We start from the raw sequence: 27,148 nt of genomic DNA, 5'->3' as shown, positions 1-27,148 counted from the left end.
AAACCAAAAAAAATAAAATAAAATAAATTAATAAATAAATAAAAAATAAATTTATAGTTTAGGTGAAAACACAGAAGACTTCTGTGATAAGGAAAAAAGATAAGGAGAAAAGGCCATATTCTCATTAAGTTTTGCCAAGCTTGATTTCTTTAGGATAATAAAATACAAAAAAAAATTTAAAAAGCCAAACCAGAAAAATAATTACTTTTATGGATATAAGTATCACAAGGAGTGACCTTTATTCACCTGCTTTAAAATGTATAGAAGGAGGTATAGCTCAGTGGTAGAACTATCCAGGAGGAATGAGACTAAGGGATCCAGTCCCATTAAAGGAAAAAGAAGTTCACTGGGGAATATAAGCATTTGCTTTTTTAATTTAAATTATATCCTTGGAAAAGCAATAAGACTAGTTTAGAAATAATGCCAGCAAGCCAGGCAGTAGCAGTACAAGCCCTTAATCCCAGCACTCGGGAGGCAGAGGCAGGCGGATCTCTGTGAGTCTGAGTCTAGCCTGGTCCTGGTCTACAGAGCTAGTTCCAGGGCAGTCAAGAATGTTACACAGAGAAACTAAGTCTGAGAGAGAGGGGGCGGGGGGGGGGGAGCAATTCTGTATTTTAAACCTATATACTGCAGGTAATAGTAGTGCATAGACCTTTAATCCCAGCACAAGAGGTAAAGGCAAGAGGATCTCTGTGAGTTCGAGGCCAGCCTGGTCTACAGAGAGAGTTCCAAGAGAGACAGGACTACACAGAGAAATCCTATTTTGAAAAAACAACAACAAAAACAAATAATCAAAAAACCCTACATATTGCTCCCTGAACAAGAAAAACAGAAATTTAAAATTATCAAGAATTATTTTTTCATAAAGCTAAAATAATGGGCTTCAAACTTCACATGTTTAAAGGGTGGCTGTGGGGTTAGAAAGAGAGTGACCCCCACAGTGCAGAGATTTGGTCCCCAGGAAGTGGTGCTACTTGAAAGGATTAGGTGTGGTCTGGTGGGAGGAAGTGTGTCACTGGGGGTGGTCATTGGCTTGGAGAGTTCAAAAGCCCCTGTGGAAGTCCAGAGTCGTCCTCTCTCTGCCATGAATCAGGATGTAGGCCTCAGCCCCCGCCTCCATTCCACCATGATGATGGACTAAACGTCGGAATCTGTAAGCAAGTTTTCTCTGACAGAGCAGTCATGTCGTGGGGACTCTTCACAGCAACAGAACACTGTCTAAGGCAGGCCTTCTGTAATGGAGCACTTAGAATGTACTGTAACTGCCCCCAAATATGAAAAGGAGCAGAACCGACTGTACGAGGCATCAGAACTTCTACTTCATAGGAAAGGCTCCCTCCAGCTTTAAGATAAAGATTATTATGGACTTTAGTCCACCACAGTTGCATAAACCTTAATTCCAGTACTTGGGAGGCAAGTGGGGAGAGCTGCAAGTTCAAGGTCAGCCTGGCCTACAGAGCTAGTTTCAGGACAGGCAGACTTATATAAGCAAAATCATCTCAACCCTCAAAACTGCAACAAACCAAAAACCGTAAGACACTACACTTTTGTACCAAAATGGTATTATTAGAATTATTAGGGTAATACTGATTTTACTTATTATATGATGGATATGATTTTGTTTTAAAAATTTAGTCTAATATCCACATTTTCTCAGATTTTCTAAAATGTAGTGTTACAAAAATGTTAACTCAATTACATCCTGCACTATTCTCCCAAGTCTTACAAATATCTTATAAATATAAAAATATCAAAAATTTGTCATTACAAATAAAAACTACTCACCATGATACCACCATTTTGTTTTCTTTGGATTCTTGTTACATGTTCGCACATAAAAGGAATTATCTGGCGGTCGTCTCTGAAACAAATAGAGTTTAAATATTAAACAGGTAAGTTTGGAAAGAAAATGACTAAGAGAACTGAGTTTAGCAAAATTATTACAGAACAGATGAAAACAATGGAAACACTAAAAGCATCACTCAAGAATGTACGCCTCAATTGTTTAACAAGGCTGGGTGGTAGGAGAGGTTAGTTCCAGTACATAGCATCCCAATTTCTCGTACTTATCTCTCCATCAAGTCATTTAATGACCATGTCTATGAGCCAGCTAAACAAAAGCCAACCTCACTAAGGTTATCGAAGAACTACAGCATGCTTCAAGTATCCGCATAGGCTTTTTATTTTATTGTAATGTACTAAGGACGGAGCAGACGATTCCACTTCAAACAACATCTACGAGAAAAGATGTTTTAGTGCTTGTGTGTACCAGTAGTCTTGTTCCTCATCTGCCCCGAATGGAACAATCTGGAAAACCTGGCAGCTCTGCAAGACACCTTGGCCAAGAGTGATGCTAACCACACTGGAGGAAGACTGGAGAGAGCCTGGCTTTTTGTCAAGAGTTCAAATGTCATGTTTACACTAATCTATATTGAGAGGCGGCTTGTAATAGTGAGAGAGTCTCACCCTTGCTTTTGGCTAACTTTTAAGACTCTGATAAAAGTGTCTTTCTTTCTTTCCCTATTAAATATCTGTTTCAGTGTTTAGACTTAACTGCCTAGAGTAATGAAGACGAGAGATTAAGAGACTATCTCTTCTACTGATGCTGACCAAAAGCTACATCATTTAGGAAACGTCCAGCCAGAAAGCAGTAGTGTGATGGACAACCTAGACTGCTGGGGAAAAAGCAGCCCATCCACCTGACGCTTCTAACGCTCACGTACTCAACTGTCAGCTGGTGCTTAGGACGCATTCATGAATTCACATAAATGGTGATTTCAACCAACAAGAACACAAAGACTACTTGGGTACAATTTGTTAAATACTCCAAGACTACCCTGACACAATTTGAGAAAATTTCTTTAAAATTTTGGATTACAAAATTAAGTTACTTAATTCCTTTTTTTGTTACCTAGTACTTCATAGGATAAAACCAGCAAGTATCTAATAAATGTTTAATTTTATCAAAACTCACAGAAATTCTGACTCTTAAATAGTCATGGTTAAACCTACCAAACAATTCTACTAAAAAGAGTTTATCAAAAATTTAAATTAAATGATTAGTTTTATCCTAAAGTATACAAAAATACTAGCAGGAAACCAGAAGGTGAGCAGAACAATGATGGTTGGAAAAGGATGTGAGGCACCCAGAGCAACAGTCAGTCTCTGGCCTGTGGTGTAAGCATCCCTGTGGATGCACACAAATGCAAGAGCAATGGGCAGAGAATCACCAGTGACCATCTCAATGGCGGTGCACATCAAACCCACTCATCACTCCAGGGAAGCATCAAGGGAACCCCGGAGCCACTGTAAGAACAACCTGCTCTGTGTGTATTCATGCGTGTGCATGTGCGTGTGCTGGGGTGGAGGAGGAAAGATACTGAAGCAATAAACAAGAAGACTCATTTCTAACAATTGTTGATTTAAATAAAGCTTGATTACAACCTGAATATGCAGAAGAAATGGAAGTGAAAGCGATCCTAAGGGGGCTGGAGAGATGGCTCAGCAGTTAAGAGCACTGGCTGCTCTGCTCTTCCAGAGGACCCTGGTTCAATTCATAGCACCCACATGGTGCCTCACAATCATCTCTAACTCCAATTCCAAGGAATTCAATGCCCTCTTCTGGCCTCCATGGGTACCAGGCACACTCATGGTGTTCAGACATAAATGTAGGTAAAACACACATACATATTAAAAAATATATTTTTTTTGTTTTTTGAGATAGGGTTTCTCTGTGTAGTTTGGAGTCTGTCCTGGAACTCACTCTGTAAACCAGGCTGGTCTTGAACTCAGAGATCCGCCTGCCCCTGCTTCCAGAGTGCTGGAATTAAAGGCCTGTGCCACCACAGCCTAGCTAAAAATAATAAAAATAATTTTTTAAAATGTTTTAAGATGCATATATCATACTTCATCTAAAATAGGTTTCTTTGCACATTTTAGTGTTTTTGAATGAGGACAGGTCTTTTAATTAATAACATGTCATAATTTAATGATAGGATTTTTTTATATTGTACATAAGAACTGGATAAAGGGCTCTTCATCTTACAATTGAAAGGAAAAAAAGCAAAGACAATTTGGCCTATTATTCCCTGTACTTTTTTAAGTAACAACAACTAAAAAATTCAAAACTGAAACAAAACCAAAAAAAAAAAAAACTCTTGTTTTTTTTTTTAAAAGAACACCAGGAAAATTCTTTAAAAAATATCTTATTATGTGTGCTGTAGACACATGTGTGTGCAACATTCTAAGTGGTGATCACAAAAAACTCTCTGTTCTGGATTTCCAATGTAGGCTCCAGGGATCAACTGTCAGGCTGACATCGTGAGCACACTTAGCTGCCGAACCATCTCAATGCACTCCCCCAAAAAATTTGTTTTGAATTAACATTTCAAGAAACATACACAGTCAAACAGTAACTCGGTGTTCCCGATTCTAAACAACCTACTGTTCAAAAACAAGTTACTATCCTAAAGAGTCTCTACAGTCTAATCAATAAAACAGCAGTGGATCTAATCTGGAGAACAGAGAAACAATCTGCTGAAGACACACACACCCCTCAGAGCTCCCTACTTTAAGGGCATCTGAATTACTACATATCATTTTTCATCTGGTCTTTCCTCCACTTCGATTAGAGACAGCACCTGTGTGTAAATAAAGGAGAACAAAAGTGAAGGTTTCAAAACTTCCACTGGTAAATGGCATCCTTCCATCAATTGACCAGTGAGAGAGGAAAGCTCTGGATTGGGGAAACTGAGAAGTGCTGCTGTGGATAGGAACTGGCAAAGGGGGCTAAGGAGCCAGGGGGTGTTCGTTTCTAACTTTCCCACTGTGAAATCTAGAAAGAGCAATGTACTGTTCACTTTTACTCTGTGACTGTTCATGGAAATAAAATTCAGATTAAAACTCATGCACAAATGTCCTGTTCAAAATGATTAAATGAGAGCTATGGTCTAGTTACTGCCCACAGTGCCAGCATGCTGTACACTCAATAAACCAGACTAGAAATACAGAGAGAACACCGAGCTTGACTTCTAGTCTATTAGAATCAAATTAACAAGATAGTTTCCAATTTATTACTAAAAATGTCATTCACTGTAATTTAGAACCAAAAAACGTTGAATCCTCCTTCAACCACAGATAACTATATACTGAAACTGTAAACCTACCTATGCTGAGAGAGGAGACATTACCTGGAGTAATTGTAAAATCCTACCTTTTCTTTGCAGCTGGAAAGCATGCTAATAATGCTAAGACAGACTGACTGGACTGAGAGCGCTGGGGACCAGTCTTCTGTTAGAATGGATAAACAGATATGACCATTGCTATACACATGAGGATGGACAGGAATATTCTCACCAGTAAACATGACCTAAGAAGAAATAAAATTCCATTAACGCTCAATACTTTCTACTATTAAAAACTAAAATATTCTGCACATTTAACAAGTAATAATTTTTAAGACATAAAATAAAAACAAATAGATTTCAGTAGCAAATGTCCACTCATCACCAACAATTCAGTAACAACCTCACTGCATAGATGACCATGCAGCAATATAAAACCCTAGACTATTTTCTAAATTCACTGAAATTTTCTAAATTTGCATTTTTTTTCACTAGGAAAGGTAAACTACATTCAACAGAATGTTGTTTTCTCAGATGCTACTCGTTACGCACACCTGGAATCCCAGCACTTGGGCGGTAGAGGCAGGTGGATCCTGGTGAATGGGAGGCAGCATGAACCTCCACACAGTAGCTCCAGGCTAGCCAGGCTACACGCTGAAACCATGTTTGAACACAAAATACAACAAAACAAAAAACCCAAATGCACTAAAATTCCAAAAATATTCAATGTTAAAACTGCAATAGAAATCAAACAAAGCCAAAGGCCCAATTAGGAGAAAAATAAATGAAGTTGAGTCCTAACTGGCTGCTCGTCTCCACTCTGCCTTTACTCACTGAAGCTGTTCCTTTAGCTTGCCTTGGCACAACTGTAAACACCTTCCTCTGCCCTAACACTTCAAGTAAACCACCTGAGCATCCAAACAGGAAAGAGAACAAATCCACATACCCTGCATATTCTAACACAATTCAAAGGCAGGAGATGGATTTGAGATCAATTATGTATGTGTTCCTCTTTATCTTGCAGTGCTGCGCAAAGAATGCAGGTCCTTGTGCGTGCCCCACACCGCTCCACTCCAAGCTACAGCTCTAAGAGAAATTATCTGCTTTTATATAAAACTCAAATTAAGTTAACTCACCAATCTTCAAGTACATTTTACAAGGTGCTGTATTAATTCTATAGTTTAGCAGTCATTTCTTAATTAGTGATCTTACCATAATAAGAAAAACATTAGTATCACTAGGATAAAGACCTGGTTTGAATTCACAATCAGGCTGGGTGTGGCAGCACACCACTGCAGGAGCAACTTCTCGAGCCTGACAGAAGGAATTCTACTCGAGCCTAGAGGTCCAAGGCCAGCCTTGGGAAAACGGTACAAACTTTCTCTCAAACAAACAACAACAACCACCATTAGGATAAACTCAAAGATGCCACTCAAGATCCATGAGTTCCCACTCATCCACAGTCCTCAGCACAGACTTTACAGAATCGCTCAACCTGTACAGCAAAAGAAGGAGGAGGAGAAATCAAACTTTAAATTCTGACAGAAACCGATGAAACATTTGCTGCTCTGCATGTATGTGGGGGTGGGGGTGGTTTCTCCTTAAATGAAGAAGACGGCCAATGAAATCAGTTTGGCTAGAGTGAGGTCTACCCACATTTAATACAGAATAGATATTGTCAAACTAAAATCAGATAAGGTTTTGGTAGATATCTTAAAGATCTAGCCACAAATCTGACTTTATTAAGATTCTTACAGGTCGGGCAGTGGTGGTGCACTCAGGAGGCAAGACAGGTGGATCTGGATCTATGTGAGTTCAAGGCCAGTCTGGTATTTAGAGCTAGTTCCAGGGCAGCCAGGACTATACAGAGAACCCCTGTCTCGAAACGCCAAAAATGAAATAAAAGATTCTTAGAAATATGCACATTAACAAGCTGACTGTTCAAACGAGTAGGCCTCAGACTGTTAAGCTGAGGTTAACACGACAAATCTCTCCAACTTTCAGCAAGTGCTTTCCTTAGCCTTTAAGACCTGGCCACCCACCTCTACTCTCTCATAATGAGAGAAATCAATTACTTGTCCTCCATACTTGCAGAAGGTTCATTCTTTACCTTTAAGACTGCTCTGAGAAATGACATTTGTGCAGCACATGTCACTGCTCTTGTCATGCTCTGAGCAGTCTTGAATGTGATACTTTTTTTTTAATTAGTGATGGACTTTATTTTTTATTTATTTATTAAAGATTTCTCCCTGCCACCACCTCCCATTTCCCTCCCCCTCCCCAAATCAAGTCCCTCTCCCTCGTCAGCCCAAAGAGCAATCAGGGTTCCCTGCGAATGTGACACTTTCTTTGTCCACCCACTTTTAGAAGTATGAGCCACAGCTTATGTCAACAGATTTATTTGTAGATTTGCTACACGTCTAGAACAGGAATTTATAAATGTCACAGAATATAGATCTGTCCTGATGATTCATTTATCCTAAAGAGTCATTTGACCAGCAGAGTGTTTTCACTGAGAATTTACTCCCTGGTCACAGTTATTTTTAAAGTATATTCTACCCACCCCCAATAAGGTCTCTTTATTAAGAAGTCTATGAGAATAGTGACAGTGTCAACACACACACACACACACACACACACACACACGTTAAGTTTTTACCACGACTATTGGAAAACACACGACAGCCAGACAGATACAAAGGTCATCAGGACACTGCCTAGGCATTCACAGAGCACGAGGAAAGCAGTATCCTCCTTGGAGAGAAATCGTTAGCAATGTCCATGAGCTGGCAACTAACAGGAAACCCAGGCATAAGATAGAGTGGTGAACAGCAAGCAATGGCACCTACAAAAAGCAGCAGACAGTCTACAAGCAGAGCAGAGGACAAAATTTAACAGTTCTAACACAAGTGGCCAAAACAAAAATCAAGTCAAGTCCCCCGCTGGGCACTCAGGAGGCTGAGTGGGATGCTGGATGGGCAATCAACTAGCACAGCTAAGAGGGTGCAGGCCAATCTGCGCTGTCCTCAGAGTCTGTCTTAAGACACCAACCAAAACAAAATTAACCAATCTCAATTATTAATGTATTCCATGACAGGCAAATGCAGCCAGTGTGAACCGGAGGCAATCAGACACGGGATAACTACTTGCACATATTAAGCAGCCATTACGGCCTAGACACTTTAGAAGCTTATCTAAGCAGGAAAAGGATGCTTGAATTCCTGAAATAAAACAAAACATTTTTTACAACAGTTTGTTGATGCTAAGGCATTACCAGTCTTTCCATTTCCACAGAGTTTCATTATAATCTCTGTCACTATGGCTCTCCGCCCATTGGGAAGAGTAACCAAGGCTAACTTTAAGCACGTACCATTTTCCATCTTGTTTAATATCCTGTATGAGTCAAAGGAGAAAAACTGACATTTCTGATGTTTTACTTCAAGTGAGCAGGTTCTGAACTCAAAATGTTAATTCTGGAGTTTAAAAAAAAAACTGGTGCAGTCCCATGTAGCTTATAAAACTATCTAGGATTGATATTGCCAGACCACTGAATACAAGCGATTTGAAACTATCTAGGATTGATATTGCCAGACCACTGAATACAAGCGATTTGAAACTATCTAGGATTGATATTGCCAGACCACTGAATACAACTGACTTGAAACTACAACTCAATTTACTTGTCTCAGGTCAAAATTAGTTATACAATCACATTGATAAAAGTTAAATGAGGGCCGGGTGGTGGTGGCGCACACCTTTAACCCCAGCAGTTGGGAGGCAGAGGCAGGCAGATCTCTGTGAGTTCGAGACCAGCTTCAGGACAGGCTCCAAAGCTACAGAGAAACCCTGTCTCGAAAAACCAACCAACCAAACAAACAAACAAACAAACACCTTGACTGGAAACTAGCCATGCTCCTTGCTGCACAACTTCAGAGGGAAGTAAAAGTACAACTCCAGGACGCAGAATCAGAACTTAAGAGTCCCAAAGCTGCATAAGAAGCCATCCTCAAACGACTACATTTTTACTCACCTCCTCACTACTGCAACTCATTTCCAAAAGTAGAAGAGCTAAGATACAACAACTGCAGGACATACCTAGTCCACATCCAGTCTAAAAATGTAACCAAACCAATACTGGAATAACTTGAGTACCATAAATGTAGTATCTATTAAAATACAACCCGAAAGACATCAGAGTAATGGAAGCCTACCCAGACTATGAGCAACCGCAACTAAGTTAGGAGAGGAGAGGAGGGACAAGGCGTCTCCCCACTGCCTAGGCTGTCAACCCTGCCCCGCCCCCACGGGCTTAAGCATTTCTCCTACAGCAGCTTTAAAAGTACCTGGGGCTATAGGCCTGAGCTACTCGAGCCTGACCCACTACTCAAATTTGATATATTCTAACAATAGTTCAATCTGATAGCTGTCAATATCTACAACAATCTAGTATAAAACAAGAATTACTCTAGACATTTAACTATATATTCCAGTATGTTTATACAGTTTACAATAGTCTAGGCATTATTACTAAGAAGAAAACAAGGAATGGAGTTCAGGTAACTTTCATAAACAAAATGCAAGAATTTCTCAACATCAAGCCTAATAATGAAAGACCTTACGATACCTATTTACAAAAATACAGTACATGTTTCATGAGCGGTCTGGAGACAGAAAGTTACCTAATATGCATCAAGCTGGGTCCAAACTGTAAACATACAGTGAACACAACAAAATAGGATACACACAGGTAGGAGTGCAAGTCAGTGGTCGTTCACCTGAAATGCATGAGCCCTAGGCTAGCCATCAATTTCTAGCATAGGGATGGAGAGGAGGCAGCCAGAAAGACAACCAAACACCAGGCTAGAATTATAAGGCAAAGTCCATCTGTCATGCCATATAGACACCAAGGCTTCCTGTGAGGACAACATGAGGCAAGGTTTTCTCTTGTAATCATCAGAGACAGGCTGGGGGCCCACACCTGCAATCCAGCACTCAGGATGTAAACACAGGAAGAGCAGATGTTTCAGATCATCCCTTACTACAGAGCAAGTTTAAGGCCAGCCCAGCACACATGACAGCATGTCTCAACAATAAATAAGTAAATAAAAGTTAAAAGTGTAATAAAAGCTACAGATAACATACAATTCGTACTGACAAAAGAGGCTAGTGAGCTCATCTACATATAGGTATATTATGCAGGCAGATCAGGCTGTCTTTAGGAATGAGGGAGGAAAGAACGGAGGGGTGCATGGAGAGACGAAAAGAGAAAAAAAGAGACATGTGATATAATTTCAAAAAAATTACTGAAAATGACTAGGGATTGAAGTTTTATGAATTTTTGATGCAAACTTCTCCTTCTAGCACACAAACCCAGATCGTTAGCATCTATAAGAATAATTTTCCTATTTGATCATCATACCATGTAGCTTTAAATGTACTTAAAGACTAAGTTTTTTTTTTTTAATTTCATCGTTATTTTGTATGGCTTCAGAATTGAAGGGACAGTGATTTTCCTTGAAAATAATCATTGTCCCTATTATTTCTAGAGAAATTATGTGCTAAAACAACTTTTCAGCAAAAACCAAATTGGAAAAGTTAAAGTCAGTATACTGAAACATTGACAAAGTCCTGTAAGTAGCTCATGTTTCTTTGAAATAGAATTCTCTGACAAAGGGGTATACAGGAAGTGGGTATCAGAAGAATCAAGTACCGAGGAGTTATAGCACTAAGCTTTGGGAACTTTAGAATTTCCAGAGTCTGACCACATCTCCTAAAGCGGAGGAAGTAACACCCAGGTCCCCCATACTGAAGAGCCTACTTTAATCAGACCTAGACCTTCCGCTCACCCCTTCGGTGTCTCTCAACACGGACACATGGGAGCACATGCAGGCAGGCCTAAAAGGCCAAGCCGCTCATGCCCTGCTCTGTTCTTTCCCCGTAAGTCCTGTCAAGACCAGTCCTACCAGTTCCAGAAGGCTCTTCTCTGCCTCTCTGGTCTACTCTACACCGGCTACTGCTGCCCATTTTGTATCAAAGCAATTCACGCCCTTCGTGGAGTTTTGATGCCTTTATTCAAACACCTATCAATCTAGCAGCCCCTCCTGTCTGCTGATCTACCCTCTAAACCAGGTGCAAACTGTGTTCTCCACACCCTCCACGAGGAGCTGCTGCTGTGGGTCAGCACCACCCCGGCCTGATGCACTCAACAGTCCCTCTGGTCTCCCATTTGCCACCTGTTGCATTGCCTTCTAATTTTAGCTATGACTCCATAACCCTACTCAAGACCTCCCACCTCAGAGCAAGTCTGAGTTCTCACAATGGGCTACAACATAAAGGTTCTCTCCTGTCCACATCCTCACAAGCATCTGTTGTTTCCCTGGCGAACGACAACTGACTGGGTGAGATGGACTCTCAATGTAGTTCTGATTTGCATTTCTCTAAGGGTTGGAAGAACTGATCACTTTTTCCAGTCTTTACTGGTCATTTGTATTTCATCTGATTGGACGCTCTAACTTCTTAGTGTACAGCTTGAGTTCTTCCTATATCTCTATTATATTCTGTCAAAGGTACAGTGTACCAGCATCTTCTCCCAGTCTGGTGAGCTGTCTTCATCAACTGTGTGCTCTGCTGTAAAGATGCTTTTTAGGTTCCTGAGACCCAGATGTCAATTGTTAGCCTTATTTCTTGGGCAACTGGAGTTCTACTACTGAGCATGCCCTTGCCCCCTCCTCTCCCGCACTATTTTATTTATTATGTGTCTTTTCGCAAAAGAATCTAAACTCTACATAAAAAGGGCTTTTTTGTTACTCTCATGAAATTCTTATGGTTTTTTTTCCTTTTTCTAAATTAAAAAATTGTGTTTGTATACATGTGTTTATGTGTATGTATAGACATGTGTTTTCCTCAATCATTCTCAACTTTTATTTACCTATTTGTTAAGAAAGGGTATCTCACTGAACTTGGCACTCCCTGATTCAGTAAAACTATGTGGTCAGCAGTCATAGGACTGTCCTGCTTCTGCCTCCCCAGTGCTATGACCACAGTGGGCACTGCCACTCCTGGCTTTCCCCTGGTCCTGGGAACTAAAATCAGGTACTTGTATCTGCACAGCACACTCTACTTACAAAACCATCTTCCCAACTTTTTGCTTTGCTTTTTTGATACATGATATTGTTTTGTTGCCCAGGTTAGTCTAGAACTTTTTGCTCAAGTAGTATTCGACCTGAGTGCTAGTGTTACAGGCATACACCACCCCACGGAAACTGTGATCTGAGCCAAACAGGTCTGATTTCATGTTACATACTCAGTCCTAACAGACAAGTAAATGCTGACCTATTCAACTAATGAGCAGATTGAAGCCCCTTAAAGGCAACCTATTGTCTTTCTAGTCTCTATATTCTCTTCTATTTCTCAGTATAAAGGTAAGCATTGGCACAGACTGACTGCTGTTGCTCAAGACAGACTGAACTGAGCAGCCATCTCCCTGGAACGTAGCATAGACAAAGACAAACAGTGTTTACACAGAAAGGCATTGCCTATACAACTGGCATTAACTACACATTAGTGGAAATGATGATGGAATGGGGCCTCATGTCTGTTCCTGTAGTAACTGAAAAACACTGACTGGTTTTTGGTTTTTTGTTTTTAAGCTTTAAAACAAATGTTCAAGCCAAATACCACTATTTAGGCAGGTGGATTTTTCACAGTAAATGGCATATAATGTGCGAAACTAATCAGGAACAAGAGGAAGCAGACAGAAGCTACACAGGCATGGAGTGATCTGGATGTGTCACAGATGAGGTAGAGGTCATTTCACGATAATGCTGGTCTACTTCAGGACACTCATCAAATTCTATTTTTCTTAGAAGTCACACATTCAGTATTGTTTATTCCGTAGGAAGATTAAAAACTGTTATCTAACAACTGTCAATGTTTCTGTTTCCTCAAAATGCCTGGTGATTGGGTGTTGGCGGAGACTGCTTGTTTGTTCCCGACCACCCAAACCCGAAATAAGCACACAGAAACTGTATTAATTAAAATACTGCTTGGTCCATTACCTTAGGCAAACTCCTGGATAACTCTTATATCTTAAATTAACCCATTTCAATTAATCTGTGTATCACCAGGTGGTTGTGGCCTACTGGTAAGTTTCCGTCCAGCGTCTGTCTCCTGCATCAGCTACAAGGCATCTCTCTGACTCCGCCTACTCTCTCTACATATCTTTTCCAGCCTGGCTATATTTTGTTAAGCCATTGGCTGAAAGCAGCTTCTTTATTAACCAATGGCAATAAAACATATTCACAGCATACAGAGGGAATCCCACATCAATTGGGGAACTGAATTCAAAGGAACGTTTCTACCACTTTCCCAGAACAATGGGATATCTAAAAAGGTTCAATTATTGAAAAACCCTGTAATTTATATGTATACAAATCTGTATTATTGAATCTACTGCACTTGTTTCAAAGCCATAAAAATATGATTAATAAAATAATTTTAATAATTAAAAAATTCTTGCCCTTGGAGTTGCCATTTTCCTAATCAACATAAATTAGAATATACAATTTCTACAACATGGATGCATTACAAAATAAGTTGTTAAAAAGGAATACTAGCATTCCAAAAGAATGGGAATAACTGTCCTAAGGCCTTTCAGATTCCACATACAACATGGCAGAGGGAGAGAAATAACTTGGTTTTCACTCCTGATTGTTCTGACTAGTAATCAAACCATTAATAAGATCTTTCCCAAAAGCTTCAATTTCTTCACTTAAAAAAAAATTGCCTGCTCTTCCAAAGGTCCTGGGTTCAATTCCCAGCAACCACATGGTGGCTCACAACCATCTGTTATGAGATCTAGTGCCCTCTTCTGGCCTGCAGGCATACACACAGACAGAATATTGTATACATAATAAATAAATATTTTTTAAAAATGAATCTATATCATAACTACTATATTAAGAGTTATTAGATGATAAAATCACGATAAAAAATAATTTATAAAATATGATATACAAACATTATCATACAGTAGAATGCAGGGAGGTAATCTGCAAAAAATGGTTAAGTTTTAACAAGTCTATAAAGGAACTTGATAGCCAAGGAAATAATTGTCCACAGATTTTACTAAGGAAGGGAAAAATACAGGTGGGTGTTGTACTTATGTGTGGATGTATGTATGTAGAGTAGGGGTAGAAGAAATGTAGCCAAGTGCAAGGTTTGATCCCCAGCACTGCAAAAGAGAATTGTTAAACGTTCAGTGAGATCATGAATATGCCTACAGAAAAATCCAACAGTGCTGAGGAAAGGTATATAGTACAAGAAGCAGAAACTATGAACACAATAACCTATTGAAACAACCCAGCTGAAAGATAAGGCCTTGGCTGCAGTCTACATAGCAAGATAAGAAAGAAATGAAAAGACTCACAGACTGGCAAAGGCTTTGAAAAGCTATACAGGAATGAGTGAAAGGACACAAACAAAGCAGAAGGAAAGCAGAATCCCAAAATAAAGAAAAACTTATTATAAATGTTGAACTAGGCATGATAATGCACACCTTTAATCCCAGCACTTGGGAGGCAGAGACAGGCAGATCTATGTGAGCTTCCTGATCACATGCCAACTTCATAATTCAAGGGGTCAACATCTAGCTAACCCCTACTTCTTTAAACAATTCTCTTTATAGCACAATGCAATAACTAAATCCCTATTATCTCTTATGGCCAGAAAAAGATTTAATCTACTATATTCAGAATATTATGTTCAAAGTAACAATGAAATATGACTTTTCTCAAAATAGCACATTTTAATCACATACCATAGAATTTAGGTACTGGGTTCATTTTCCAGAAATCCTTAGTAGCAGTAGCAGAGGTCTGCAGTGCTACATTAGCAACACATCTCAAACATCAAGCTTAAACTGTGAAATCCTGTGCTTAATTCTCTGAGTAAGAAGTAATTCTAGTAACTCATCATCTTACAAGTCAGAATCCTGGAAATCATCCCAGAATTTCTTTGTTCTAACCTTCAATTAATTATTTACTAGTTAAATGCCTCTTCCAAACAGTCCATGGGCTGGAGAGAGCAGAGCTGTTAAGAGTACTCACTCTTGCAGAGAACCCAAGTTTACTTCTCAGCACCCACATGGCTGCTCACAGCCACCTGTAACTCCAGTTCTAGGGATCCAACACCCTCTTCTGACCTCCAAGGGCATCAGACACAGAGTGCACAGACACACATACAAGCAAACCACTAATACACATATCCCCCCCAAAGCTGTTCTTGTTTTGTTTTATTAAATACCACTACCACCATTATCCCTTGTCTCAGTATTTTTCTCTGTGAAGTCCTGGCTGTCCTGGAACTCAAGCTGCAGACCAGGGCGGACTCAAACACACAGAGATCTGCTTGCCTCTCCCTCCCGAGCGCTAGGATCAAAGGCGTGCGCCACCACCGCCCAGCCCTTAACTAAACTGTGTTTGCCTCAAACTCTAATAATCAGATTTCAAATTGACTTCATGTATTCAGTCTTCCGGAAGGCTGCAAAAAGAATACATCAGTGGAAACCCAAAGACACAGGCCTTCTCAAAGAGCCTCTGTATCTTCAGCAGCATCGCGCCCAGGAGAAAGTGCCTGCGGTGCCTAAAAATGCTAGTCTGCCCCCACTGCTCCTGAAACCTGTGCATGATAAACAGCCTCAAGTTCCTAGAAGCAGAACAATAGAGAAGCCTCTGCCCCAAAACCCTTCACAAAACCCTGCCTTCAAATAAAACAATGCAAAACAAATCTATCTACATATTTACATTGAGTTTCTGATTCAGGCTTTCAGGAGGCAAAAATAACCAATTTAGCGTTTTTGCTATAATCTAAAAGTACAATAAAATGTTACATGCAAAGCAGTTACCTGAGGAGAGTCAAAAGGATATCGACTACTAAACTTAAACAGAAGTTGAAACTTTTCTCCTTCATATAAGGTACCTGGTGCACCTTCCATGTCTACGATCCACCTAGGACAGGAAAAGACAAACAGAAAGGGAACAAATTTAAAACTTAAAAAGGATTAGGATAAAGGGAAAACTAGAGGTTACTGGGATGTCAGGCCATAGGCCAGAGTGTGTATGGTGCACTTCACCCAACAACTCTTACACTGTATTTCTTTCTTAATTCATTATTGTTATGTATATTGTGTTTAAATAAATTTATTACTGTATGGGGGACATGCACAACCACAGCATACATGTAGAAGTCAGAAGACAGCTCTGTGGAACTGATCCTTTCCTTCCACCTCTACGTGGGCTCCAGGGTTTGAATCTGTAGTAACTGATGACTCCCTTCTGCTTCACCACCTAGGCTAGCTCTTGCTTCTGCTTCACCACCTAGGCTAGCTCTTGCTTCTGCTTCACCACCTAGGCTAGCTCTTGCTTCTGCTTCACCACCTAAGCTAGCTCTTGCTTCTGCTTCACCACCTGGGCTAGCTCTTGCTTCTGCTTCACCACCTGGGCTAGCTCTTGCTTCTGCTTCACCACCTGGGCTAGCTCTTGCTTCTGGATGACCCGTGTGGGTGTGCTGCATGTGCGCTAGTGCCCATGGAGCCCAGGGCACAGATCCCCTTAAGAGTCCCCAGTGACATGAATGCTAGGACATGAACTAGGGGACTCTGAGAGCACCAACCCTCTTAACTGCTGAGCTCTCTCCCCAACTCCAGAGTAGGTTTTCAACACTCTTCCCTAGCCTTCTGTGACACTTGGGATTAAAGAAATTAGGTCAAGGTCGGAGCTTGTAACCCGGGTCTGAAGCAAACTACAAATAAACCCCCACTTCCATGGGCTAATACCAGAGTCTATATTGTGTTCTTCCTTTTAGACCATACCATCTTGTTTTCTTTCAAACACTACTTTCTACAGTAACTAAATTGTTCTAGACAACAGCAAGCTCATTAACTGCCTTCCCGATTAATGTTAGAAGAACTGTAGCTGACAAACAGACCCCCTGACCAGTAGGCTAAAGACTCAACGGAAGCTAAACTGATCCCCATCCATCTACTCTGAAGGTTACAAGCAATGCTCTCTGTTGCCGTTCCTTGCTCGTTCACTTTCAACGTCTTAATAAAGCACATACAGATTTCTGTGACATCTATTGTAAGCTTGTTTTTCATGTGTAACCATCAAGAACATAAATGTTTGTACTGATATCCTGTAACTATCGCTAGTCTTTAAAAGAGAAAATAGAAGATAAAAACAGCAAAGACAATAGGGGAGCAGTTAGACCTGAACCAAAGTAAGTAAGAATGAGTCTTTAATTATAGCTGTCACACGTAATTGTAGTTGGCCAAATTCTTTAACCTCATGCTTCTCAGGCACAAAAATGTTATCTTAAATATAGGAAAACTGAGTTGAGGATACATCTCAGCAGTAAAGCACTTGTGTATCATGATCAAGTGATACTGGGTCTGATGCCCAGTACTGCCAGCCAATATCACCCACCCATCTGTCCAGAAAAACAGGGACTGCTACGGTAAGAGTCTACTCATGTCTTATGTAGTATGGAACTAGGAATGTATAAAATAACAACATGGTCTGGGCTTAGTCTGTGACAGAAATCTACTAAAGTATAGAAACCCTTAAAATATGAAAATTCATTTTCAGGATGCATGCTGAGTGCCATAGAAGGGTACTGTTCAGAGAGTGAAATGACCATACATATAGAGAACCTAGCACATTTCTACCGCCAGAGCTAGTCCACAGTAAAATCAATACAACACAAAGCTGTACCTGTGGGGGACACAGGTCACTGGCGGAGTCCTTACAGAGCACGTTAAATAGACCTGGGTTCAACACCCTGCCCCTCCATCCCTCCTTCTTTCCTCCTCATTAAAAACAAAAACAAAACAAAAAGAATACATCATTCTCAGCTTCAAAATTCATTTTCTCCCACCCACCCACATCTCTACTCCCCAGAGTGATAATCCAAAGAGAGAGCTGCCTGTGCACCTTCATTTTCTTTATGTAACAAATCTGAGGACTGACAAACACAACCAATTTACACACGACACGCAGAACAGAGTCTTTAAATAACTGCAAAGCAAACATCATTAGTCATGCAACATTTGCATCAAATAGGTCAATGACATGATTTCTAATATTGTATGTGATACATTTTTAATTTTTACTATTTAAAAAAGTAATATATGGTTACTAAATTAAAAAAAATAATGCTGGGCAGTGGCTGCTCACGCCTTTAATCCGAGCACTTGAGAGGCAGAGACAGAGGATCTCTGTGAGTTTGAGGCCAGTCTGGTCTACAGAGTGAGTTCCAGGACAGCAGGACTGTTTCACAGAGAAACCCTGACTCGAAATAACAACAACAATATAAAAATTCAAGAATAAGCCACTGTTACATTTTGGGGGAATATTGTATTCTTAGTATTTTGCAGTTTACTACATCACTGATGATAAGAAACAGCAACTTAGTGCATTTTAAAAAGATTCATTTTCTTATTATTTATACAGTGTTCTGCCCGCACACAAGAAAGCACCAGATCTCATTTATAGGTGGTTATGAGCCACCATGTGGTTACTGGGAATTGAACTCAGGACCTTTGGAAGAGCAGCCAGAGCTCTTAACCACTGAGCCATTTCTCTATCCTTATCATAGGCACATTTAAATTACACATTTTCAGCTTTATTAATAATTACTGTGCATGTGCACTATGTGTGGTTATGGGTATGCAGCCATGGTGTGGGGTGATGTTCAGGGGACAAGTGTGGAGCTGCTTCTCACCTTTCACCCTCACACTAGTTCTGGAGATCAAACTCAGACACCAGGCTTGTACAGCAAACACCTTTCGCATCTGAACCAGCTCACCAGCTCCAATCATAATACTGAACCATCAGCTAGTATCGAATCATGAGCAAGAGTAAGGATGTAATGCAAAAGTAAACAGGCCTTTCTCCAGTGAGTCTCAACTCTTGAATTTCTGTAACTATTACTCTTTAAAAATGGATGGTTTGAATTTGATGTTTTATACATATTCTGGCTTCTAATAAAAGAAACTGCTATCTATTCCATTCCAGAGGAAGCTGGGTTTTGTGGACAAAGACAAGCAGCATACAAATGTTGTTTTTCTTTGGGGCGTGACTTACTCTTTAGGCAGAGATCTCACTAGGTTGTCCAGAGTGGTCCTGAACTCACGGGCTGATCCTCCTATCTCAGCCTCCTGAGGACTATAGGTACCACTGCACCCAGCCAAAAAGGTCTTCTACAGAATTTTCAAAGATAATTATGAACTATGACTATACAAAATTTCTACCTTACAAACTAACTATAAACAATAAAGTGATAGCATTTTAATGTGTCACCCTTCTCTAATGTTGACATGTACAGTTTTCAATTCAGTCTTACAACCAGAGATACTTTAAAAAAAAAAAAAAAGTTTGTCCCAGGAAGCCCTCTTCGCATCTTTGTTCTGCAGCAGCACAGCAGGGGTGTTTTACTGACTATGTCTGAAGCATGGTGTGCTGCAGTCTGAAGGGAGAGCACAGGCTCAGCACATAAGAAGTGGCTCACACCTACCTATAAGACCAGCAGTCCAGAGACTACGGCTAGCCTGAGCCACAGCAGAAATAATAAATAAATAGATAGATAATAAGGAACATGAGAAACACACAAGGATTCTTTTAAGAAAAAAAAACCTTGAAAGCTTTACACAACAGTAAGCCTATGATGACACAGTAAGGTTAAAAATGAATATTTATATAAATACATGGAATATGATCTCTATTATATTTACTTAGTGGCATAACAGAATACAATAAAATATGAAAATAACTTTTTAAAGAATGAGTACATAGTTATACAGTGTAAGTAAGAAGACCTTTGAACCTCAAATACTCACTGTGTGATTGAGTTCTGAACGCTCTTTTCATTTAACGTCATCCCAGGAGGTGGGTCATTCTGCAAAGCCAACAGTTCTTTTTGTAGTCGTTTCTAGAAAATATAAATAGTATTTTATACTTTTATCATCTTCCTCTCCACAGTCTAAAACTGATTATTAAATTTCCTTCCAGTGCTTGAAACTCTTTCTTTACAGGGCCCTTGAATCTCTACATACCATCTATACTTAACCCTTACACTATGGTCTGCTCTACCATTCACAGCCAGTGTCGCAGTCCCAATCCCACAATGCTGCTGTAAGCAGTTCTGAAGGGCAGCGGGTACCCATGATACAGCCCCTTCTTCAGTTTCTCACTGGGGCTCAGAGCTTCAGCAGTGGGCTAAAGAGCCACTACTCAGAATGCTTCCTTTGCTGCTTTCAAATAACCCCAGTGTCCTGTAACTATGGTGAAAGAGAAGCTTTCCCGGGAAATTATGACAGTACCTTATTACACAAAAGCCTTCTGAAAAACAATTTAAAGTCAACTCCTAACCTAATTCTGTAATCATCTTCTAAGCAGGGTCACCTGAACACAAGTCACTCTTTTAATGGCTGGGTCACAGTTTTCACTGTACATTAAAGTAACATTTTGTAGACCAGACTTTACATTTTGCACTTTTTGCGTGTACAACGTCACTGTTTCCCCTTGTCATCAACAGACATCCCCTTCTGGTGTACAAAGACTGAACAGAGCACAGAACTGTCAGTGTATGCAGATTACTTGATGGCCTGTGCAAGGCTCTGTGCTTAATCCTCAGCACTACAAAAAACCCAACTAATGCTATTAAAATCATATGCAAGATTATAAAGATCTTTTAAAACCAAGTTTTATTATTATTTTATTTGAGCTGGAACCCTAACTCTGGTCCTCTGGAAGATCAGCAAGCACTCTTAAACTACTGACCCATGTCTCCACCCACATCTTTATTTTATTTATTATTTAATGTGTGTGAGTGCACACATGTGGCAGTCAGAAGACAACTTGAGGGAGTCCCTTCTCCCACCATGTGGGTCCCGGACTGGAACTCAGGTTGTCAACTTGAGGGAGTCCTTTCTCCCACCATGTGGGTCCCGGACATGGAACTCAGGTTGTCAAGGCTTTGCCATTTACTCACTGAGCCATCTCATTAGCTTCTTAATTTCTAATTCTTTTATTTTTGTTTTTATTGTTTTATTTTATGTGTATAAATTTTTGCCTACATATATGTATGTATACCATTTCATCGTGCATGCCCAGTACCCTCGGAAGTCAGAAGAGGGCATCCAGTAGCCTGGCCCTGTATTCAGAAATGCTTGTGAACCACCATGTTGGTACTGGGAACTGAAACAGGTCCTCTCCAAGAGCAACAAATGTTCTTCCCAGCTGAGCCATTCCTCCAGCCCCTAATAGCTAATTCTTTGAGGGGAAAAAAAAGAATATTTGTTTATAACTCTAATGAATTTTCTGTTTTAAAAATGGTCTCTCCGTCTAGTGTAGTGACACACTCCATTTCAGAGTTCAGGAGCCTGAGGTAGGGTTACAAATTTGCAGTCAGCCTGGACGAATACTACCTTGAAGGGAGAAGGGGGCACCAAAGAGGGACAGAGGGAAGGTTAGAGGGAATGGGAGAGGGAGAGAAAGAAAGAGCTCCAAATAAGGGAACCCTCCCTGGAGTATCTCAGAGAAGCCTTACTTCAGTGACCACATTCTGAGGAGGAATACTGTCAGTCCTCCACATCTGGAGGGCTTTACTAACAGAAAAGATGCTATGACCTAACCAGTCCTGCCCCATGCCCATTCAAACATAAACTCACAGGGATAACACAAATCTGAAAACACTAAGTGCAGTCCTAGTATAAACAATCAAGTCGACTAACTGATAAATATAAAGACTAAGATTTTCAAGTATTGGCTGTCAAAAATAAAGGCAGAACTCTTTCTGAAGCCTAACACTATGCCCCTCGACATGCTTACTAGGTGTACCTGGATCTATCAATAATCACTGCTGTGTCTTGGGGAGGTTCACAGACCCATCTGAGTCACTCTGACAGCCTGACGTTCTTATTTTTCTTTGTGTTTGAAATCACCATGTTTACTGTTATTGATTTGTGAACTCTGGAGAAATTACAAACACTCCATTTTCAGCAAACTAAAAGCACAGACAGGTCTATGTCTACCACATTTTGTTTAACAGTGTTAAAAGATTACATTTTTATCGCAGTAACGCATCTTTGCTCTTTAGTTTCTGATCACTTTTCTTAATGTATGTGCTTAGGCACTAGCTTGAGATTTTTGCTGTTTCACGTAGCAGGATGACGGGTCCTTCAATAACCTATGGCTATTTAACATGAAAAGTACTCCTTGAAAAACTCAAGACTACATCAAGAAAAATATTCCCAGTTTCAAACCATGCAGTTTATATCCCAATCTAAAAAGATCTTTCATTTCTAAAGTGGCTCCACTTTTACATTAATTCATGTTTCTAAAGATTCACTTATTATTAATGTTTACATCTGTCTGCTGTGTGTACACCTGTAGGATTCCCTGAAGCTGCAGTTACAAGCCCCTATGAGTGGGTGCTGGATCTACTCTCTGGGCCTCGGAAAGATCAGCTAGTGCCCTTTTTTCTTAAAGAGAACTTTTACACTTCTTAAAGATTTATTTATGTATTTCATATATATAGATCCTTTGTCTGCATGCACATCTGTATGCCAGAAGAGGGTATCAGACAGTTGTGAGCTGCCATGTGGGTTCTGAGTGCTCTTAACCACTAAGCCATCTCTCCAACCCCACATTAATTCATCTTTTTTATGTACCAACATATAAATCTAAAGCACAAAACCAGAACAGAGTAGTAAGTCCTTAGTTGACACTGGCAACAATACAATAAAATTGACAAAATCCCTTTGCTTACTTTCAAAAGAGGAAACTGACAATAAGTATGTAATAAAACAGTGTTCTATATGATATGTAAAAATGGAATAAATTAAAGGAATAGGTAGGCTTTATGTCTTACAAAGTTTTATCTCAAATTGAAACCTTGAAAAGATGTTTTTTGTTATTATAGTTGGGAAACTATTTTAAAGAGTACAAATTCTCACTGAAGGTAAAGAGAAATACAAACAAGAAAAAGGAAGACATTCAAAATGAAGGACTAGCTGGGTGTAGTAGCCTATGCCTTTAATCTCAGCAACTGGGAGGCAGATCTCTGTGAGTCTAAAGCCAGTTTGGTCTACACTGCTAGTTCCAATCCAGCCAAGGGCTGAAGCGATGGCTCAATGGATAAGAGCCTAGCTGCTATTCCGGAGATCCTGAGTTCAATTCCCAGCAACCACATGATGGTTCACAAACCATCTATAGTGAGATCTGATGCCCTCTTCTGGCATAAGGCCATACATGCAGACAGAGTATTCACATATACAATAAATTATCTTAAAAAAAAGTATGTAACACTGGTTGCTGGTGTAACTGTGTAGACTGAAAGACTAGCAGCATGTGTGGCTCAGTAGCAGGATGTTTACCTAGTATTGGTGAGGTCCTGAGTTCAACCCCCACTACTGTAACAATCTTACCAAGGTGACCACTGTTTTCTCCTAGTTCATCTAGCTGACAATTGAAGGTAGAAAGCAAACCACAGGGCAGCATGATATGAGGAGAAAAAAAATCCTCAATATATTACACTAACAGCCATATTCATATCCCCAGCCCTCTCATTTTTTGAGACAACTTTTCATGTAGTCCAGGCTGACCTGGAACTTGTTACGGGGCCAAGAATGACCTTGAGCACTGGACTGCTTTCACGTCTTTACAAGGAGGAGCATGCCACCATGGCCAGTTGTAACCCTGGGCATATTATTAAGAATTCATAGTATTAAGAATTGATTTTAAGGAGCTGGAGAGATGGCTCAGCAGTTAGGAACACTGGTTGTTCTTCCAGAGGACCCAGGTTCAATTCCCAGCACCCACATGGCAGCTCATAACTGGCTATAACTCCACTTCCAGGAGATCCCATGGCCTTTCTGGCCTCTTCCAGCACCAGACACGCATATGGTACACAGACAAACATGCAGTCAAACATCCATACAAATAATATAATAAATAAAAGGAAAATATGTTTAAAAAAAGAACTGATTTTAAATACTAAAAAATTATTTTTGGCAAAAGCCTAGCAATGAAATAATTTTATTTTAGCATAAAGTAAATGAACCAACTTCTCTCCACTAAATTCTGAGTACACCTTCTACAGACCTTAATTTTTAAGTTATTGTTATGTTTTCCTCTTTAAGGAGAGGGAGAGACTGCACCAACAGTTTCCATTCTTAAAACTAGCACTTCCTACATTAAAGCGAGAAGTCTGCAGACTGCAGCTCTCCAAGAGCCCAGAGCGTGGTGTGGACCGGTCAGTCCAACACTCACTTTCACTAAGGCAGGACGACCAGCCTATGCTACGACTCTATTCAAAGACAGGGGTGAGGTTAAATGCTTTTCCATGCCCAAAAGGGACAGCAGAAAACTGCTATACACTGAAAGTCAAAGGCAGAAATGTGTCAGAGGATAAACTGGCTTCCATTTCCAGCACCCTGGGTAAAAACAAAATGCATTACTAAAAAATAACTTATGGCCAGGCATGGTAGTACACACTTACGGTTCCAGCCCTTGGGATACCTCCCAAGTGCAAGAGGATCAGAGGTTCAACCATATAGTGAGTTCTAGGCTAGCTTGAGCTACATGAGATAAAAACTGTCTTCCAGCTGGAGCTGGAGACATGGCTTAGCCATTAGTATTGGTTACTTCTCCAGAGGACCAAAGTTTGGTCCCTAGCATTCCTGTTGGGCAGCTCACAACTACCTTTAACTCCAGCTCCAAGGGAGCTGAAGTCTCTTCTGGCCTCCCCAGGCACCTGCATACACATAGCAGACACAAACATATATACATGAATTTATTTTTAAAAAAGGACCCAAATTAAAATAAATACCTTATATAAGTGACGGTGCACACCTTCAATCCAGCACTCTGAGGAGGCAGAGGCAAACAGATCTCTGAGTTTGAAGCCAGCCTGGTCTACAGATCATGTTCCAGGACAGCCAGGGCTACATAGAATGACCCGGCCTCAAACAAACAGGAGCTGGAGAGATGACTCAGAGGTTAAAAGAACTGGCTGCTCTTTCAGAGGACCAGGAGTTCCATTCCCAGCATCCATGTGACAGCTGACAACTGTCTGTGACTCCAGTTCCAAGGGACCCAATGCCCTCTTCTGGACTTCTCAGGCAATGGACACAATTGGGGCACAGACGTACAAGCAGGCAAAACACCAAGACAGAAAATAAATAAGTCTTTTTAAAAAGAAGAAAAAGAATTACCTAAGGAGTCAAGAGCAACTCCAAAACAAATGCCAGGGCAACTGAATCATAATCTGGGGACTTGTAAATTTCCCAGCTGACTTAAAATGAGGCCAAAGTTGAAAACAGCTGGTTTGAATTGTGTGGGCCAACTTGGAAAACAAAACCAAACCCAGCAAACACCAAACAGAGAAAGTCACTGAACTACTGGAGAAAGTAGAAACAAGGAACTTGGATGTAGCAGCACAGATCTTACCAGCTTCAATCTGGCTTACACTGCCTACTCAAAGATGGACTGAAACCTAAAGAACAGTCAATTTGCAGTATTCGCGGTACTGGTATCTTAGCAAACACTGAATCCGTATACCAAACTCAGGATAGAGGGAACAGTTTCCTGTAGGATTCTCATCAGTTAACCACTAGTAAACCTCACTTTTGTGTGTTTCTCTTTAAAGATCCCTTATTGGACTGAAAATACAATTCATCAGTAGGGCACTTGCCTAGCATGCATGAGGCCCTACCCTCAACACCCAGCACCACACACAATGAATACATCAACGTCGCTACTTACTACACATCGTTAACTCAGCAGCAGCAAACTCACAGTGCATCACTCCAATTCCTGCTTCAGAGAACCTTATCTGACACAAGTGGTTTCTCTAACCCCCATGACAGCACCATGAACTCAGGACCCCAAACAGCACTTCAGTACTATGCTTGCAGCTAATTTTAAACAAAGAAATCATCAACAAAAAGCACAAAAATGCAAAACACAGGGCATCAAATGGACCCCAGAAAGGATATTTGCCTGCAGTCTGACCTTCAGTGTGTGCTCAGGGGAATACACACCATTTTGCAAATGAATTTGCAAAATAATTGATTTAGGGTTTCAGACAAATTTAAACAAGTAAGTAAATTCAAATAGAGAATCTGCAACAATGAAGACCCAGCACCATTCCCTCTTCCAAAGTCCAGTACCTATTTCCTAACAAATCTTCCTTAATTTAGTAAAAAGTAAGCTTAATTTCTGTATCTCCACAACTAAAAAAAATAAATCTTATGGAGTCATTCATAAAATGTAGGTACAGTTTAAAGAAAAGATAGATTTATACCTGGGACAATCGACTATAAGATGTTTGTCCCATGGCATTTTAAGTTTAATACCTTTTAATTTACTAAAGACTGACAGAGAAACACATGAAGTCTCAGTAATCGTTTGCTAGGATTAAATGTTTTAGCAGGGCTATGATATAAATTCTCATCTGCAGTCAGCTGCCCTCTTACCAGCTTGATACTATCAAACCCAATGGGCTTTCAATCAGCACATATTCCATTTCAAAAGGAAAAGAAGCTGGCACTAAACACTACATACATCATACACCATATTCAAAAGGAGTTTTAAATTAATCACAGACTAATATATGAGTTACAATTCTAGTGCTTAGAAAATCCAGATGTAGCCAGGGGTGGTGGCACTCTCTCTAGTCCCAGAACTTGTGAGGCAGAGGCAGGCTGACCTGTGAGTTGTGTTCCAGGACAGGCTCCAAAGCCACATGCACAAACCCTTACAAGGCTGGAGTGCGGCTCAGTGGCTAAGAGTGCTTGTTGAAGACTGGTTTGGGTTCTAAGTACCAAGTGACTCACAAGGCCTATAACTCCAGCTCCAATGGATCCAATATGCCTTCTTCTGGCCTCCAGCGCGCTCTCTCTCCTCTCTCTCCTCTCTCTCCTCTCTCTCTCTCTCTCTCTCTCTCTCTCTCTCTCTCTCTCTCTC

At 40.3% G+C, this 27,148-nt stretch overlaps 1 protein-coding gene across 3 annotated transcripts in view; it reads right to left on the bottom strand.

Moving 5' to 3' along the window:
* The window catches only part of Ube2w (ubiquitin conjugating enzyme E2 W), a 57,329-nt gene that overhangs the window by 19,173 nt on the left and 11,008 nt on the right, over positions 1 to 27,148 (bottom strand). Inside the window, exons 2-5 of one of the 3 annotated variants that reach the window (XM_005361868.2) lie at positions 20,017 to 20,108; positions 16,027 to 16,129; positions 5,213 to 5,368; positions 1,786 to 1,861 (exon numbers count right to left, since the gene is read on the bottom strand). In XM_005361868.2, coding sequence (XP_005361925.2) covers positions 1,786 to 1,861; positions 5,213 to 5,368; positions 16,027 to 16,129; positions 20,017 to 20,108 — 427 coding nt within the window. Of the gene's footprint in view, positions 1 to 1,785; positions 1,864 to 5,212; positions 5,369 to 16,026; positions 16,130 to 20,016; positions 20,109 to 27,148 lie in introns of all 3 variants that reach the window. The other 2 variants (XM_013351884.2, XM_013351886.2) reach the window with 2 other exon arrangements.

The sequence above is a fragment of the Microtus ochrogaster genome, linkage group LG5 (assembly GCF_000317375.1).
Source record: "Microtus ochrogaster isolate Prairie Vole_2 linkage group LG5, MicOch1.0, whole genome shotgun sequence".
In the NCBI taxonomy this organism is placed as follows: Eukaryota; Metazoa; Chordata; class Mammalia; order Rodentia; family Cricetidae; genus Microtus; species Microtus ochrogaster.
Note: the sequence above shows the minus strand (reverse complement) of the source record. Positions and strands in the feature narration are given on the sequence as shown.